Source organism: Paralichthys olivaceus, chromosome 19 (assembly GCF_024713975.1).
Source record: "Paralichthys olivaceus isolate ysfri-2021 chromosome 19, ASM2471397v2, whole genome shotgun sequence".
Taxonomy (NCBI): Eukaryota; Metazoa; Chordata; class Actinopteri; order Pleuronectiformes; family Paralichthyidae; genus Paralichthys; species Paralichthys olivaceus.
This window is the reverse complement of record NC_091111.1, coordinates 15,966,693-15,978,391: the sequence shown is the minus strand read 5'-3', so window position 1 is coordinate 15,978,391 and position 11,699 is coordinate 15,966,693. Positions and strand designations below refer to the sequence as shown.

General features: G+C 40.9%; 1 protein-coding gene across 1 annotated transcript; it reads right to left on the bottom strand.

Moving 5' to 3' along the window:
- Positions 1 to 1,423: 1,423 nt before the first annotated feature.
- On the bottom strand, positions 1,424 to 10,051 carry LOC109647766 (disks large-associated protein 2). Its single transcript, XM_069515634.1, has 8 exons — positions 10,047 to 10,051; positions 9,701 to 9,804; positions 5,401 to 5,759; positions 4,292 to 4,377; positions 3,812 to 4,218; positions 3,577 to 3,668; positions 1,922 to 2,074; positions 1,424 to 1,691 (listed from the first exon to the last, which is right to left on the bottom strand). Exons 1-8 carry the CDS (start codon positions 10,049 to 10,051, stop codon positions 1,476 to 1,478), a joined length of 1,422 nt encoding a protein of 473 aa, XP_069371735.1. The 3' UTR covers positions 1,424 to 1,475.
- Between the last annotated feature and the right edge of the window lie 1,648 nt (positions 10,052 to 11,699).

The following is an 11,699-nucleotide window of genomic DNA, read 5'->3' as shown; positions in this document are numbered from 1 at the left end:
CAGCAGCAAATAACATACATATCTTTATAAAACGTTCTAAGATGGGTGTTTTTTTATATGAATTCAAATGAGTCAATGATGGGAAATGATGGTCTCGGAGTTTTAGCCTCATTTTCAGATCTCAATCAGCAACACTGTTCCACCGCTGCAGCTCGCCTGGTTACCTCGGCCAAGGAGGTTACGTCTGTTTGTGTGGTTTGGTTGTTCGTGATTGATGGATGTGGTCAGGGAAGAATCAATTAAAGGTCAGTGTGTAGAATTTAGTGACAACTAGTGGGGAAGTTGCATGTTGCAGCTGAATACCCCTCACTACACTCTCCCCTTCAGGCGTTAAGTTTGTCCAGTCTAGGTTCAAAAACACGGCAGCCTCTGTAAAAAGGACCCACTCCCGATGTCAATATAAAGTATCTATGTATATTCAGGGAAGTGAATCTATGAGTGTATATGGTTTGGTGCAGCTTGATAGATTTCAAGGGGACTGTTTGGCCTTGGCGGAGTGTTCTGATGAGTACCATTCTAGTTAAAGATGCAGTGAGGCAATAACGATAGAAAGGAGATAGAGAGAGTATGGAGTACAAATATTTTTTTACAGCCCACCCATTTTTACTATATAACCACAAGAGTGGCTGGAAATTTCGACCAAAATGAAGTTGTACCAGGTTTTTAGTGAAAAAGTTTTTAAACTATTCTTTTGTTTAGCAGTTTCACTCGTTTTGCTAAGACAGGTGATTGTGTGGAACGTCACCTCCTGCTGTAACTTCAGGCTGCTTCAGCCCAAGACCAATGTTGCTGATGAGATAAAGTTGCACTTTGTGTTTCCCTTTGAATGTAGAAAATATAACATTACTCACATACTCTCAGTGGGGCAGTAGCAATGACTGAAGTTTGACGTTATAGTTGAAATTCATGTGTAGTGAAATGGTCATTTTTGGATATAGCAGCTCATTCTCATGGTGCAGAATGTGTAGAGTCCCCTGAGGGCTTAAAGCTACACGAGGCAACTTCACATTAGCAGCTTCAGGTGACAAAGACATGTAGACCTTTTTATGACATTGAATCGCCATGAGAATACTGATGGTCACTATCCAGCTGGCCTGAGATCCCTTTAACCTACTTTTGGATCAGACCGGAGGGACAAGAGGGAAAAGGTCGAATGCTGGTGTGTCCAGGTTTTACTGTTTCGGAGACAGCTCGGGTTTCAATCCAAATTTCAGATTTTGATCTCTTCCTGTGGGACAAGTATCGCACACACCTCACTCACCTGACTTCTCACTCAGGGAAGACGGGGCGTTCTTCCCCATGGCAGTGCCACGTGGTCATTTGAAAAGAATGATTTCATCTGAAATCTTTGCCTAGTGTAGCTTCAGTGGGGACAACCCAGAGAATGGCAACAACAGATGGTAACACAGTGGACGAGCAGGGGACAGATGAGGACAGCAGGAGGAGGAAGAAAGTGGACGATGAATGTGTGGACCTCAAAGCCGCGTCTGGGCTTCGGGGATGTAGATCTCGATACTGTCTGCCCTCTCTGTGGCTGAGTTCTGTCTGAAAGAAGCTGCTCGTTTCGCAGCCAAGAGGCGTCTGCGGGCTTCTTGTCGCTGGCGGTCCTGAAGGTCCAGAGAGCGCTCCCGCGTTATAACGCTGTGGCCCTTAGCTGGCCGCTTTGGCAGGGGTGGGGGCCACTTTCGCTCCTTAGGATATAGAGGGACATGAAAATTGATTATTAAAGTCAATCAGTGCAGGTTAATGGAATATTCAGTGAGGTTTTATTCACTCTTATTAAAGTGATGTAACTAAAGGGTTTGATGTCTCTGATTTTCCATATCTTTTTTTTTTCTGATCTTGTATGTGTACGTCTGAGACTCATTATTTTGAGAGTATGGATCTGTGAGAAAATAAATGAAAAAATCCTCATCTTTACCTTCTTCTCCGGACTCTCCACCAGCTGCCACTGGTTGCTCTTGATCTGCTGCAGCTCATCAAACTTGGCAGTGACGTCGTCGATGGAAAGCTGCAAGAGGTCCCAGAATCCAGCCAGGTCCTGAGATGTGGGTCTGGGCATGGCACTGGGGTCCTGAGGAGACGGTGGAGGAGAGGATGTGGTGAGTGTTTCTAATCTTTAAGTGCATGATTATTGAACACCATGTACAGATGATACATTTTAGACCTGTGATGAACCATCTGCTTCACATTCAACAACAGAAACGGAACCATGGCACTGAAACCATCATGTCTGCCATGTGTTTGAAAGCACAAAATACTTTCTGGTCATATTGCAAATCAGCCACGTCTACATTTGAACCTCACCATCCTCACCACTGTGTGGCAGCATAGCTTCAAAATTGGTTCATAACCTCAACTGACACTTTGTGGTCACAGCCTTAAACTTTAATATGACACCTTTTATTTTATATAGGAACACATTTGGTTTATTGTATGTCATATAGCAACAACCATGATTATTGATAATGAGTGTGGGAGAGGTCAGTACTTCAAATCATTTCTTTAGTGTATCTACAGATTTTTAGTGTGCAAATTTAAAGTTAACGTCAAATCAAGTTTGTGTACAAAACATATTTAACACAACCAGAGTTGATCCAAACTGTGTACAATAAAAGATTCTAATAAAATGGAATACAACAGGAATAAATGGCTTAAAAGTCAATAACAACTTGAGGATACTCAGAAGCTTGAGAAAACATTTACTTTATATATGAACACTAAACTGCTCCAAAGCTTCAATTCAGCAAACGCACAATTGCTCAGAGAGTGTTTCTGTGGTGCGTTCTTCCTCCTCGTGATACTTACCCGGCTGACTGATGTGCGTATTGCAAACGACAACTTGCAAATTCAGGCAGCTCCACACAACCATTACCACAGACAGCAAACACAGAGTGAATCCAACCTAAGACAATTCTATCAACACAAACATCATGCAGTTCTTCCTCTGCCCAGCAGGGAAAACCTGTCTCACTGACCTGTCTGAGGGCTCAGGGGCTTGTCTTAAGGCTTGTCACTAACAATGTTAAACTTAATTCATCTAAGACACACACACACACACACACACACACACACAGAAAACACAACAAAAGGCAGAATATAACCACCTCCCCTAGGTTTTGCATTTCATTAAAACATTAGTTGCCCTTTAGACAGATGTGATGAAGTACCTGTCTCTCTTCTGTCTCCGCAGAAACTTTCTTATTTATGACATTTTGTGGATAGAGAAGGTGTGATATTCCCGTCTATGTGAAATGTGAGCTAAACAGTGAGATGGTGTGTCAGTCCATTACTCAAACTCTAAAGGTCCTATTCAAGCCGCTGTGCATTAATGAATAGCCTCGAACGCAGGTGCTGCTTCCTATTGGAATTCCCCTTTCGTCCGCTGTGGGTCAATAGTGGCAGCGGGAACGCTTCACTATCGATCTCTGCGCTCTATTTCTGGACGGTGCACAAGCGAGCACCTGCTCCGGGGATGAGAGCGAGTCTATCCCTGATCTGTTGTGTTTGCCCCGTGTAACATATTAACACCACGTAGTGTTCTTGTTTACACACACACACACACGGAATACTCACCAGATTCTGCTGACATAACCAGTAAAACTGCTGAAACTTTTGAGACATTAGTAGCTGAGCACTTCCCACTGCGCTCCGGATTTTTCCAAGGACTGGTGGACGCAAACACACACATGGAGAGAGAGAGAGAGAGAAAGGGACATCGTTTGGTTTGACAACTGATCCAACACGTTGAGAAACATTTTTCATTCACAAGAATCCCAACAAGATTCTGTGTTTTCCTTGGGACACTCACTCTCCTCCGACATGTCATGTTCCTCTGCTTCTCTCTCCATCTCTTTGCACCATCCCTCCAACCGCTTGGTTTCATTGTGGAGGAGCTGCATAAACCAGCTGCCGTCCCTTCGGAGGGGGGACACGCGGCCTGTTTCAGTGCCCTCCAGGCTCGGCCCAACCAGCCAGGGTTCAGGCTGCGGGCTGGAAGGCCCACTGGAAGGCCGGTAGTCCTCCCTGTAACTGAACAGGCCCTGCGTGCGCACGGTACGGATGGCCCCATACTGCGTTGGCGTGCTGGGCTCAGAGTGGCGACCGAAGGCACCGCCAAACTGCAGGCCCTTGTCCTCCATGGAGGGAAAGCCCTCCAGCTCCATGTCTGCTTGCACTGCAGTGGTCACGCTGTTTGAGCGCTTGAACCGCCCATGCCTATCAAGGACAGAGATGAAATGTTAATACGCCTACTTGACAAAGAAGAATGTGTTTTGTCCGTGCTTCTCACCGTTTGTGATCTTCCACCTGGATCCCTATTGAATGGAACTGAGGAAGGCCTTTACTTTCTGTCTCAGAGTCTGTCACAGTTTCCACCTGGATAACACACACAGCAGAACACATTGCAACCAACAGAACAAGAACAGAACAAACATGTTGCTTAGTGAGATTATTTATTTTACTCGTCACAGAAGTCAAGTTTCCATTGTTTCAGTGAACAACAACTGAGGCCGGTGTGCTGGTTTGGAGAAGGGCTCTTATCATCTCCCACAATCAACACACACACACAAAAAAAACAACTGCAATGGCTTTCAAAGTTATAAAAAACCGTACTTGATACATCTCGGCCTGTCATAATCCTTCTCAAACCTGTAAGTGCTAAACAAGGACCACAAGAGCAACTGGCAGTCAGGAGTGAAGTGACCCTCCCCACTCATGCTTCCTGCTCTGCAGAACGTAGGTGCTAAACCAACAGTCAGTGCCACTGTAAGAAAACCAGCACTTTTACGTAAGAATCAGAGGCGAGAGCCGGCTGCAGCAGCAACCCATCACGATGCCTGGTCCCTGGGGTAAAGTTTGGTGCTTTCCAAGGTTTCAGATCATCATCTCTAGAGAGTCACATGAGCAGCTTCATTGTTCTTGGTTGGTTGGATTTCTTTGGGGAAGTTTGATCTTGAGGACACTTGCCTTCAGAATAGGCAGGAGTAAGTTTGCGTCTCCAGGTAATACATGTGTAAAGGTAAACCAGAAGTTCACACTGACTGGTACAATTATCTCAAAAATAACGAAGATTAGCTCATTTGCACACTTGCAGATGGAGACATACTGTAAGTTACCCACGAAACATCGTCCTCTTCTGTCATCTCTGTTTTTCTATTCATCCAGGGTGATTTATTGTGACATCTACAAAAAATCCATTGTAATTTTCTTCTTTGGGGAAAGAAACGTATTTGGTTTATTAAAATGAATGACTGAGAGCCTGGAGGTGTTTTTACAGTTGCACAGCTCTTCGACATATTAAATCAAACGGAGGGAGACAGAGGAGACTGGTGTAATTGGTGTGAATGCTGAGTGGTGAGTGAATAGAGAGCAGCAGTGAGTTGTTTTTTTTTGTCATACCTGTATTCCAATAGAGGAACGTGGGGTTTTGAGGTACTCCTCGGCCTTGGACACCAGCACTGCTTTGTCGCATGTCTGGACGGAGGTGTGGCTGCCCAAAGATGCGTGCCTCTTGCCTGCTGCTGACTCCATGGCCATGGTGACCGCCTTGGTGCTGTCCAGGCTGTCCGTGGAGCTGTAGATGGGACGGCCGAGGCTGTCTGTGGTCCACAGACCGCCCCGTGGATGCCTGCCCTCCTGGTAGGCATCTTGGGTGGACTCTGTACTGCTCTGGGCTGTCACAGAGATAAGAGGCTTGGTGGTGGTGCGCGGGGGCACGGGAGGTGGAGTCTTCTTGTAACTAGGAGGATATGATACCGCTGGATAGCACAAGCAGGATGAAAGGACGAGGACAAGGCAGGACAGGGGTAGAGGATAAAATAAAACATGAGAATGAAAAATGTGGCCAGAAGCTGACAAGTGCTGCAGTCACCTGTATCACACCGTGTGTGAGCATGATGACAGAGTCGGCAGCTCTCAAAGCAAGGGGAATGTCATTAAGGTGAAAAGCAACAGCAGCTTTGTAACATGTCTGTGTGTTTATTAGGGAAGTGAAATGAAGGATTATGGGAAAGATTTGCTCTTTTGCAAATGAGAATTTGATGGTAATCCATCCAGATGGACCTCACAGCAGAACTGGGCCAACTTGACTTGCCTGCATTAAAAATCTCTGATGTAACATTTAATTGTTCAGGGGGGAGAAAATGTTTTAAATAATGGAAAAGAGATTAGGATTCCTGTTAATCCACCGAAACATCCACTGAAACTGAAATATCAAGTGTGTCTTTGTTTTCTGGTGCACAAAGTGACAAAGTGCCTGAGTTGATTATTTAATCAACTATTAAATGAAGATGACACATTTTTTGAGGAATATTGAGCAACACTTACACAATAGATTCACTATCAGATGTCTTGGTACTTAATAAATAATAATAATAATAAAAAAAATTCTATATACAGTATATATATATTTTTTTTGTTCTTTGTTTATTTCTTTAGTTTTTTTTTTAAATAATTACATTTAAGGAATTCAAGTCCGGTCGAGTTTTTGAGTTGAAAAAATAAATTCAGTTCTACTTTATACACGATTACTTTTCTTGTTTGATTGACTGAAAGATTTTTTTTTACACTGAATGAAAAATAAATCCTGCGCATAAGGTTAGAAAAATACATGAATCACAGAGTAGAAGTATTCTGTGAATCACCGCTCGAACTTTCTTGTGTGACACCTGTAATGGCCTTTATGAACCTCAAGCTTCTCACAGATTCTTACAGTCCTCTAGTCATTTAGTCATCCTCATCCATTATTTATATGTTACCTAATACAGCAAGAATCATGTGCTTCAAACTATTACTGTTTACAGGTGTATGTAGGTGCAGACACAGCCCCTGACACAGTGCCCACACACCTCACAGATACATACACTCATGCACGCACACCACTTTTGAACTACAGGTAATTTAAAGCATATAAGAAGTAAGAAATCACAGTGAAGTCTGTGAAGCTAAATCCAGTCAGAGACTTGACTTGCTTCCAACTTGAAGGGGGCTGCAGTTCTGCAAGACACAGTGGGTGGATACCGAACTGAAAACAGCAGTGACTCAGCTGGTACGCAACACCATACATTCTAATTATACACATTGACTTACTTCCTAAAGGAAACATGTAACAGACAGCTTGGTACCACATAAAAACTGATAAACATTCATATATACACTCTTGTATCTGTATTTCTTGCCGTTACCCTGTATTAAAATTCTAATTTTGCCGTAATTATAAATATAAAATATCTGTAGCTTTGCACTCATGTGTCTGATTCGGATTAAAAACCACTTATACTGTTTTCCTTTTTGAATCAGACAAATCAGATCATTAAACTGCAGGAGTACATGAAATGGTTCCAACATGAGGTTGAAGTACCTTCCACGTCCCATTTTTAAAAACATGTGAAACATGCACTCAGCCTTGTTTATCAGATACACCCACACTGTTCATGGAGGTTACAATTCAGGTTTTGTCCAGTTTTAGAGAGGTTGCTGCGTTTGTGTCAAAAATATATTTTTTTTAAAACTCCCTGCACAGTAAAAAGCAGTTCAACTATTTCCTCCAAATTGATCATTGTTGAACAGAACATCTTTTTTAAATGGGTGCAAGAAAACATTCTAACCTTCATGAAGGTGATGAATGCAGGACGGTTGTATTCAGACTGGATTAGTTATGCTGTACCTTCTTGTTAGTTCACCCATGGTGTGATTGTGATGTGTATTTAGGCCGTTGCTAAAAGCACCGCATAAATAAAATAAATGACTTTATATATCTTTATATACAGTGAAATAAACTGGCCACCAGGACTATAGTTCCTAACTTGTTTTCCTCCTGAAAACTGACATTCTCTTTAGACGTCCATCCTGGTCTGATGAAGTCTGGGTGAGTCGCTCCGCTTGGCTTTTTAAAATCAAAGTGATGAAGTTAAGTTTCTTAACTTTGGAGAAGTGAGACACTGTTGCTGTGACCTCCTCCAATTACAATAACTTAATGTCTTCTATTCTGCTGGCATATCCAAAGTGACTTTTAATTGTTTCCAAACTTGCAAATGTGTATGAAGGAAATCTCTGATGGAGATGGATGACAATTCAAACAGGATTAGTTATTCTCCATTCTGGATGCATCAGGGAGACCAGTAAACACTTCAACAGTTTTATTGCCAACATGAAATCGAGGCATTATAATCTCCTCAAATACGACTAAATCTTCACCGAACCCTTGTTGTGCCTTCACTGTCCCACAGAGACATTATGTACCTTCTTCCAATTGAACACTGAAAATAAGACAATTCAAACTAAGTTTAAAAAAAAACGAATAAAACAAAATAACCTAAACCGTGTTCCATAACAATGTGGGCTGAAGGTGGCGCTCTAGAGAAGAGGTCACAGAGTTTCCAAAGTTGTCTTGAATGTGTGAATATGCAAAGTCACATAAGCTCCTCTGTAGAAGTAATGAATGAGTGTACACCCACAGCAGGATAATGATAAAGACTGTAAATGGGCCTGTCATCAGACTGTAGGATGAGTCAGCACTACACGGCTCCCCTGCACTTCATTCATACTCTTTGTGCTCGATTAAATGAGCTGACATTCAGGGGCACATTTGTTGCCTCGTACGCCTTCGTTAATATGCCGGGAATAATCACACGATTATTTGCTTAAGTTGCTGCTGTTCAGCGAAGACCTTTAATTTGCTGACTCCTCTGCTGAGAGAAGCGTCCCACTGGAAAAAGAGAAAATGATAATATATATTGCAGTAACACTGACCGGACAGCAGATGTCCTTCTATGAAGACTCTACATTATTTACCTTTGACTCTATCTGAGTACTGCTGGATCATGGCAGGACTGAATTTCTCAAGTACTGATATTAAGGAGTATTGTGTCTACATATCAAAATCCTCATACAAAGTCGTTTAGTACATATCAAAGTTGATTTGAGTGGTTGCTGATCATTACTGGGTACATTTACTCAAGTTTCATACTTAAGTGAAGTACAATACTTGAGTTTTAACATATTTTATTTTATGCTTCTTCGTGGTCTTTTATAATTTTACTATATACCACTACATTTATTTACTAGTTCAGTTACTTTGCAGATCAAATTAATAATAAAAAAATGTACAGCAAAAACAACTGTATAGGAAGTTTTTTAAATTATAAGAGAAACACATAAACCTTTGAGATTAAGGTGAATTGTAAAATATAAATAGTGCTTAAAGATTATGAAAACATGCTCAACCTTACTATACTAGAAAATCTAACAGAACTATTATTAGCTTAAATATTACAATATTAGCTCATCTGATGTTTTAGCTGCGTTTTCATAAAATACAGGAAACACAAGGACATGACACGACATTGATTTTAGGAGGCGGTGAAATGTTTCATAATTGGTTTAAAGAGTTTTGCGGATGTTTCAAAATATTTTTTATATAAAGTTACAAACTTTTCAGATCCACACTTTTGTGGGTTGTGTAAAATTTTAGATATATGAGCAGAAATTTGACGCCAGAAGAAATACTTAAGTCCACCTATTTACTAAGTGGACGTCAACATTATTCACTTTTCTTTCTTTTCTTTTTTTTTTTTTGGAAGCCAAACCATCCGAACCCCCCTTGTCAAACAACCCATGGATGCATGGCTGCGGCTGAAATGTAGTTTTTGCGGAGATAAGGGCCAGTGTGGCGGAGAAGAGACGGAGACAGACTGGTTACCTGGAGGAGGCTGAGCGCGGTCCACGCTGCAGGAAGTAGGGAGACGAAACTGAATCCCTGCAAGGAGCAAGCACCACCAGTTACTAAAGGACAAGTACAGGTATCTTAATCATTCACACTGATGCACAACAGGTCTAATGCTCATCAAACATATTCACAGGATGTTTTCTCCTTGTTTATCCAGTTGCTACGTAAGTAACAGGCAGAGGGAGAGAGAAACACAAAAAGCTGAATGTAGAGATTTAGAAATGGGTCATATTTAGTTTTTTTGATTATCAAATGATGATTACAGAGCTGCCCTATAATGATTTCATATAGTATAGGTGAGTTTCATGTACAGTCTTACTGCATAAGGGATTATTGCAGATTGTTTTTGTTTACACTCATTATGCAGCATTTGTTGTGTTTCTGTCTCAAAACGCAGATATACTGTATATTCTAATGGCACTGACACTATTTGCAGCTTGATGGGCAAAATTCATCTGCAACAATTTCTCAGGAGGTGCCTCAACCTTGTTTACATGTTTAATATCAAGGTTTTTGTTGCCAGAGACATTAGAATTTGAATATCTCTAGAGTTTGTTCCATTTTGCTGTTTGTTGCCTCCGCCTCCAAAAACATCTTATTGCTTCATAAAGCAAAAAAAAGAAAAACTATAAAAAGCTTTAAAGCCAATCAAGGTTGTTAAGAATTTTGCCCATCTGCATTTCCCTGATTAAACATATTATACATATTATCTAAAGATCAATCCATACTAATCGATTACTTATTAGGCAATGGTCAATCCTTGAGATTGTATTTAAACATACAGCAGGAGAAAACATGCTTCATCTGAATCTGAAACACAGCTTCACCTTATCATGTTATACAGACATATAAAACACAGGGTAGAATATTATCAAAACATTCATATGAAAATCAAGTTGTGATAAAATTTTTAACCTTCTGGGTTTAATGAAGCCGTTATAATTATTATGATTCCAAATTTAAATGGTGAGATGGTTTATTATTTTCCGCTCCGTGGATAAAAAATATTTAATAGTCAAATGTTTGTCCTTTTTCTCAGCAGAACAGTGTCTCTGTGACGGGGGGTTTGGAGAATAAAGCCAAATAAAACTCTTAATTTACTGACAGAGACTTAGTAGAAGTGGCAAGCAATTATAACCAAGTAGTAGATTAGCCACTCCACCACTGTGACAAAATCCTAAAAACTTGACCTTAAATTGGAAAATTTAAGTCGTTGTCAACAGGTTTTTTTTGTCGTGTTAACAGAAATGAAGATAAGACGTCGGAAATAAAAAATAAAAATCAGTCTGTTTTTCTCTCCTTTATGTTTGGACCTCCTGATCATGCAACGACACAGTACCATGAAAACTGTTGCATGTGGTACTGCAGCATGTGGAGCTCTCAGTACCATTTTATAACCACCCCCTTATTTCTATTACCATTTTGTTGCCTTTTAATCCCTTTTGTATTTGCTTGAAAGTCTTACTTTACGTGAAATGCAAGTACATGCTTCAATAATATAATTATAATCCCTTATTTTTTCCACATGTTATATTTACTTGAGAATGTAGGAACTATACATAAATACTTTACTTGCATGGACTTCATGTAAAGTCTGACCTGAGATCAAAAGTCAATAGTTTTGGTGCAGAGAATAAGTAACAGACTTTTTTCAACAAGACCTCTCAAACCTTTTCCTCCTTTGCGGTCAAGACTTAAATTTCAGAAAACTTGATGCAATAGTTCTGACAGCGTCTCGTCTCCAGGCCGACTCCCTCCGTTTCTGTTCTTGCCATAGTTGTGGACTCAGACTGGCAAAGGTGCTGGTGAAATGCTGCTCTTACTCAGGTCAGGGTGGATTGTGGCGTAATGACGTGCAATGACTGACAAGCTGCGTACATGAGCATGGGGGCTGAGGATGTGACCGAGTGAATGTGAAGTCTTAAGGCTACAGTAGTTTTGTTAGACATATATTTTATATATTATATTAACC

Coding starts and splice junctions, on each gene's coding strand:
- LOC109647766 (XM_069515634.1), bottom strand. Junction 3,669..3,811: donor ACATGACATGTCGGAGGAGA/GTGAGTGTCCCA, acceptor TGCGTCCACCAG/TCCTTGGAAAAATCCGGAGC. Junction 1,692..1,921: donor TGGAGAGTCCGGAGAAGAAG/GTAAAGATGAGG, acceptor CTATATCCTAAG/GAGCGAAAGTGGCCCCCACC.